This window comes from Phoenix dactylifera, chromosome 6 (assembly GCF_009389715.1).
Source record: "Phoenix dactylifera cultivar Barhee BC4 chromosome 6, palm_55x_up_171113_PBpolish2nd_filt_p, whole genome shotgun sequence".
NCBI lineage: Eukaryota > Viridiplantae > Streptophyta > Magnoliopsida > Arecales > Arecaceae > Phoenix > Phoenix dactylifera.
In genome coordinates, this window is record NC_052397.1 from 10,170,099 (window position 1) to 10,177,094 (window position 6,996).

Consider the following 6,996-nt stretch of genomic DNA (forward strand, 5'->3'; position numbering starts at 1 on the left):
TAGTTTTTTAGAGTCGACCCTTGAAAATAATGAGTTGACCCCTATCATCAAACAAGTTGCCCACTGAATTAAGAGTCGACTCCACAAGTATCACAAATGAAAGACAAAGCACAGCCGAAGCAGCTGCATGTTCGAGACGACTTCTAAAGATCACAATCAACTCCTAAAAATCTCAAGTCGACCTTTGAAAATGTTGAGTCGACCCCTCTGCGTCTAACAACAATAACAACTATTTTTTTGGGAATCATAATGGTTGTTTTCATCTCTCAACAGCTCTGTTAAACTATCTAATAGCTATAATTGTGTTCCAACCTTTTTCAAAGGGTATAAATACATGAAAACACCAAGAGCATAAAGAAGCACTAGAAGAGAGCAAAATAAATATCAAGTGCAAACAAGAAATGAGAGCTTCAAGAAAAAAAATCATTCAAGGGTATTTAAGGTGAACTAAACGATCACATCTTCTGAGAGTTGATGAAAACTAAGAGTTGATGAAGTGCCTTGAAAACTAAATGATCCATTTATTGTTTTGTATTCATTATTCAGGAGCTGTTCTTTAGTGTGCTTACAGCTTATTCTTTTTATACTTTATTGTAACAAGTTTCAAAAATTGATACTTGAAAAAAAAAATCCATCCAAAATTTGAATTAGATTGTGTAGATTTTGATTAATTTTCGGAAAAATCAACTGAATCGATTGTGAGTTCGAGTAAAACAATCGGTGCAGATTTTCGTTGATAGCTTAAAAAAATCAACTAAGTAATTCTAAGCCTGTGGAAAACAAAATTTTGGTGTAAAACTAGAAAATATAATATTTTCAGATGCCAACCAGCACTTCATTTTGGTGCCATCCTAGCTTCAAATAATCAAAATTTTATATTTTCAGGAAAATACTTTCCTCCTAATGCAAAAATCTAAGCCATACATATCAGCAATAATCCTGAAAGAGGTGAGCATCACCTCTGCAAACAAAAATATACTATGCAAGATATTTGTTGACAGAAGGTCAGCACAAGATTACAGCAGAAGAAAAGAAGATATGTAGTAGGAAACACTACGCATCAAACATCATGTAGTTCCTCTATAAAGAATGTTAAAGATGCCATCAAGAAATAACGGAACAAAGCTATAACTACAAAACCTTCAAATGACTCATAAAATTCCATTAAACTCAATGGTGGGAGGGGTGAAAGAGTATTCTGCTAAAACCTCCCAAATATCAGAGCGTTACCATTCCCATGCTGCCAGCTAAGCCAGCCCACATTTAACACTGTACGTTAACAAAGATGACAAATATTACAATGCGAGGAACTAAGCAGGACTAAATAATAGACTAATGCCAATCATAGCCGTTCAATTTACAAAGCAGATACCATGAACCGCTGCAAGACTAGTTCAATCAGGGTTGATGCATTTTCCCATCACATCGCCTTTTATAGCTAAGAAAGCCCACTGAATTTTAAATCATCTGAAGACGAGATTTTCAAGAAGAGATGCACTGTGAAAGCAAAGTAGGATAGAATTGTAAGCTGTCCACACCTTTGCTTGTTTAAATTTCCCATGACCTAATCTCTTCAATTAGTATCCGGCTAGACCATTCCTGCAATTACAGCAAAGGTATTATCAACTGCAAATGTGCACCAGTACTTGATCAAGAACATACATAGATCTGAAGCAATTCATCACAAATATACTCTTGAGCCAAGCCCTAGACAGCTACCTGCCAGAAAGCCAACCCACATGCAAATGACACAATCAGAACAGTTTTCCAGGAAGCATCATAACAAAAGCATATGAGAATTTAAAAAATAAAACCAAGAATTTACCTTTCAGTAGTGTTGAGGGAACCAAGTATCACAACCTAGTAACCCCTTAGTTAAGAAATATTGTGCAACACAAACAACAAACTTTTGTGGCAACAGCCGAGGATTGTGAACTTTGGCGGCCATGACCATTAACAATTGCTGAATTTGATATCAACTGTGCAATATCTGAATTCCAATCATTTCATTGCAATATCTGAGATACTGTAACAGAAACCATGTCAAAAAAAATCAGCCTAGTTGTCCTAAAATTAGCTCAGACCTAAGTATGGATAGATGCCATGGTAAGAATATACAAAATATTTTTACAAAATCTGCAACCTGATTGATTCCTATATTCCTCATATACAGCTGCAAGGAAAGAGCCAATCTTCCATCCCTTCAACTGTGCAGCCAAAGGATGGCAACCAGTCAAGTGATGGAAGCCACATGATACATTAATGGAAACTCACTCTAACCCTTTGTACAGTTGCTCTCAGATTGATATACAAAGTTGGTAATCAGAACTTTCCGAATCACGGCACCATCTCTTGTATAGGTACATTGGCCAGCCTCTATCCCTTTGACTGACTACTATCTCTTTTCCACTGGCAGCAGTACATCGTCAACCAAGGGTCAATTCCCTTTTGTAATTATACATCAGGGATAGTGATGGCCTTAACAGTTAGAACAAACACCAACAGGCTCTTCTTAGGTCCTACCCACCAGGTTCTCGTGGTTCACGAGACTCCGAATCATGGGCAAGCGGCTTCTCTTTGGAAAGACAACCGACGGGAACATAAGCAAAACCTTTAGGAAGCCGTTGATTTTGCATTGATGCTTGGTCAGAAGTCATCATAATCTCCTTCTGGAAGGTTTCCTTGTGCTGCAAAAGAAGTATGGCCACATGAGTCAGCATCACACTCAAGATGTATAATTTGCATCCTTGAAGAGATTCAAATACCTTTCTAGTCTTAGAGTTTTTTTCTCCATCTTCTGAATTGCAGAAGGCAATGGATACAGACCTATTTGGTAGTTTCTTGCCAGCATAAGATGCCCTATCAGCTAATTTCCGCTTTGTTGATGGTTGAGAAGTGGAGCTGTCTTCAGTGCTTCGATCAGTAGCCCTACTATGCAAGGAGCGCCTAATTGAACGCTTGCCAGAAACAGTACTATCCACTGTGACATCATCAGACCTTTGGATTGTTCCACTGTAAGATTTATTATTTATAGAAGTGGTGGCAGATTCTGAACTGGCCCCAGGAGGGAAGAAAGAACTCCGTACAAGGACCGAGAAAGCAACATAATCCCTTCTTGAAGCAAGTATGTCATGCGAACAAAGAACCAAGTCTCTCTGCCCATATTTTAAAAGTTAACAAGGAATATGCATCACAAACTGCTATAGGTTTATGTCCATGAAATAGCTGGTATATATGGAAGAGAGAATAAAACATCATGCTGACGTATGCTTTCCACTTTTCGAACAGTAATGTTAGAAATGAAAATCCATCATGATGAATATTAGTTCGGATCATACAAATAGTTTTAGTAAAATGAACTCAAATATGTATTTACAAATTAATATCATATATCAAAACATGGGTCACAGAGTTAAAATACAGCACCATATCTCGAATGCCACCTAACAATGTTAGGAACTGGCATAAACAAGTCTGAGGGTAAAAACAAAGAGGGGTTGGCCAAAAGAGAGTGGAGAAAGGGAGCCACTATTTCCTATTTGCGAGAAGTTCAAGTCGATAGGTCAATTTCTTTACAGTTTGGCCAAAAAGGATCAGATCCTTGTCCATCATTCCTATATAGTGGTTCCATGTTGACTCGTTGGCAAATTCAGTCTAAGGCCAGTAAGCAGCTAGACCAGACATAGAAGCCCGTTTCCGATCTAGCATGCACCAATATCTGAATTTGCCAACTCATTGCAAATGGAAGTCTACTTTGGAGTTAATGCTCAACCAACATGACCAAATCATTGGACATGTCTGCCTAGATCTGCCTAGTATGATGCATTTATCTGACTCGCCTGAGAGTATAGCATGCATGAAACGGTTGGTTGTCTATCAATCTTGGAGAATCATGTAATATGCCTGCCGCATATCCAGATTTTAACAGAAAAATGTAATATTTTTGTTTGATAATCTTCTATGCTGAAAAATTGCTTCAAATGGTATCTTTACAACAACTTATTATCTGATTTTGTTGGGTACTTAATTCTATAGTATCTGAAATTCTATAAAAAACAACAGGAATCAGCAACTAATAGTGTAAACTGTTCCACTAAAAACTTGATAGTTCCAACAAGATACTGAGAGCAATGTTTGTGCTAGAAATTCAAAAATTTAGGGATGAACATTTTAAAAGAAAATAGGCATGGTCTTACAGATATGCAGCATGAATTACTAATTGGATCTAGACTAAATATCTGAAAGTAGAGAACAAATTCAAAAAGAAAACTAGGACCCAAACTGAAACTGGATATGTTAACATATCCAAAATTGAATCTCAACTCAAACATTTTATAGAGTTTGAATTTAAATTTCAAGTGGATCTAACTGTTCAGCAATAACCATAAGTTTAGATTATGAAATAAAAATAGATGTGCAATTGATGAACATTCAAGACATCATTCTAACAAAAGATAACGAGACATGTATATCATCATACAGATATTACATTACAGTGGTTTAAAGCTGCAGTTTGTGCAAAGCTTATGAGAAAGTAGAAGGCAACGTGTGTTGTGCAGATGTTACATTAAACTGCATACATTTCAAATAGAACTCAAGCAGCCCAAAAAATGACATGAATATTTGATATTCATTAATAATCAAAGGAATCAATATACAGTATTGTTCAATAATATACATGAATATCACTAAAGGAATTAATTACCTTTAGCTTTTCCCTTTTGATAATTCGCTCACAAAGAAGACGCAGTTTCTCTAATTCAACCTGCCGTAAGGACCTTGATTAGTGGAATCAATTGCGCTTTTGTTATCAGCAAGCATGAAAGGCTCTCAATAAAAAACAGTAAACATTATATCAGATAAAACTTCAGAACATATATTATTTCAGTCTCAATCACTACTTTGTTGTTTCTAAGGGGACCTCAATAATTGAACAAGTTCAGATGCAATGACACCTGCTGGTTTTTATTTACATAATTAGCAAGGGCTTGGATGACAAGTAAAAGGTAAACCATGGGGACTAGAAATAAACAAATGAAATGTAGACTAGAATGGTTAACTCAAATGATCTAATAAGTCGTCAAACAAAATTGGAGTTAAGCTCAAAATCCTGACAAGTAAAACACTATTGGATACAATATGAGCAGTATTAAGTAAATTTAAGGTGGCAGGACACAACATATAAGTCAAAAATTCAAATGGGGACCATAATTAACATATCCTAAATAAATGCACCAACAGTACAGTAAGTCTGGTTCTTATAAACCATAAAACATATCCCGACATCAATATCGATCCATTATATAACAACTAGATGCATGCAAAGAATCTCCCAATAATTGACTATTTTTAGATTAACTAGATTATTGATTACAGTTACAAATTCCAAATTCAGATGGCCCACCTCCATTAGTATGAATATGATTTAAGCTCAAATCCCATTGATAGAACTGTTTGCTCGCTCTCTCTCTCTCTCTCTCTCTCTGTGTGTATGATTCCTTGTGTTTCTGTCTCTATTTGTGTGTTTCAACATGCATGTCTATGTTTAGTAATACCTTATTCTCCATGTTAACCTCCAATTAAGTCATTCTTTTGTTTTCAACTTTCAATTTTGCATTTCAACCACAACAATAAACCAATATATACAAAATAGACATACTAATCGCCACCACTGCTACTTGAAAAATTTGATTTTAGGTTTCTCAATATGATGCTCTCTTTACAACACTTTGGTACTCAAGGCATAAAAAAAGAATTTTCGATTATTGCAGCTCAAATATGTCTGAACTCATTTCTTCTCAAATAATAAGTACTACACTAGTTGAGCACATGCAGAATTTTCCATTTGGGCCCAATTAACAGCGTTGCTACCATCCAAACCCAAGACACCAACATTCCTTAAAGCTTCCTAATCTGTATAAGTCGATGAGAAAATTGGTAATACTTCGAAATTGTTAGATAGGCTGCCTAAATCAGTTGGTTTAAGCAAGAAACTTGGTACAATCTCATAAAAAAGCACTGATCCAGGAAAATGAGGTCATCAAACCAATAAAGCGATGCGGACTTATAACTAATAAATAAATTGACTGTCATGATTATTATCGATAGAATCTGAAACATTAAGCATATAATCTCATGTTTAAAACCATTACCAATATTAACCAGACACAGCAAAACAAGGTTTTTAGTCATGTCCCATGGGGATATGACATCACAGCTCGAATGCCTATGACAAGCCATCGACATGGCTGGCCTAGCAGATCAAACATCTTGCCCCCAAAAAAGGAAAGCTCATATCTCAAGCATTGCCCACAAAGGAAAGAGAAAACGTAAACAGAAAAAAAATAATTCCTAGCCTAAATTTTTTAGCCAATGAAGATGGAAGGAAGAAAGGGGGAAAAAGCTAAATCCAAGAAATGAGAGAGAAGTGGTAAGAAAAAGGATAACTTGCTGTTCATTTCTACCATCACTCTCTCAAATTTTTTGTTTCTTTTTTCCTGGCACCCTGTTTCAGTTAAAACAAATGGGCAAAGAGAAAAAAGAGAAATCGAATTGCTCTCATTTGTTTTGAAAAAAAGGAACATAGAGAAATCAGTTCTCTGCAAATCCACAATTTTTCTCTCCAAAAGTGGACAGATTTGGAGAGAAAAGAAAACTTGCCCCAAAACCGAGCAGAATGGTGGAAAAGGACTCATGTAGCCAACCCCAACTAGTTTGGGATCAAGGCTTAGTTGAGTTGAGTTTTTCTTGCCCCAAGACCGAGCAGTCCAAATAAATTTTCTTCTCTCTCGTGCATTGGAACTAGAGAGTGTCAAATTGTTTTATTATCTCTCCTCCTTATTCTCTTCTTCTCACTTCTCTCCATTGCATCCCAACAGTGTTAATCTGAACATAAGGAGTGGCAGGGCCTAGTTTGAGGCATTGAGTGCTTCTGGTCAGAAAAGGGCCTAAACCCTAGAGACTTGACCAAATCCCATCTTAAATGAGATATTATGC

At 36.2% G+C, this 6,996-nt stretch overlaps 1 protein-coding gene across 6 annotated transcripts in view; it reads right to left on the bottom strand.

Annotated features, from left to right (window-relative positions):
* Window positions 1–1,126: 1,126 nt before the first annotated feature.
* Window positions 1,127–6,996, bottom strand: part of LOC103696526 — a 39,290-nt gene continuing 33,420 nt past the window's right edge. For 2 of the 6 annotated variants that reach the window (XM_026800931.2, XM_017840466.3), the window contains 4 exons: window positions 4,706–4,765; window positions 2,766–3,155; window positions 1,826–2,687; window positions 1,127–1,719 (listed from right to left, as the gene is read on the bottom strand). In XM_026800931.2, the coding sequence (XP_026656732.2) occupies window positions 2,520–2,687; window positions 2,766–3,155; window positions 4,706–4,765 (618 nt within the window). In that variant the 3' untranslated portion in view covers window positions 1,127–1,719; window positions 1,826–2,519. Of the gene's footprint in view, window positions 1,720–1,825; window positions 2,688–2,765; window positions 3,156–4,705; window positions 4,766–6,996 lie in introns of those variants that run through there. The other 4 variants (XM_039127377.1, XM_026800928.2, XM_026800929.2 and 1 more) reach the window with 4 other exon arrangements.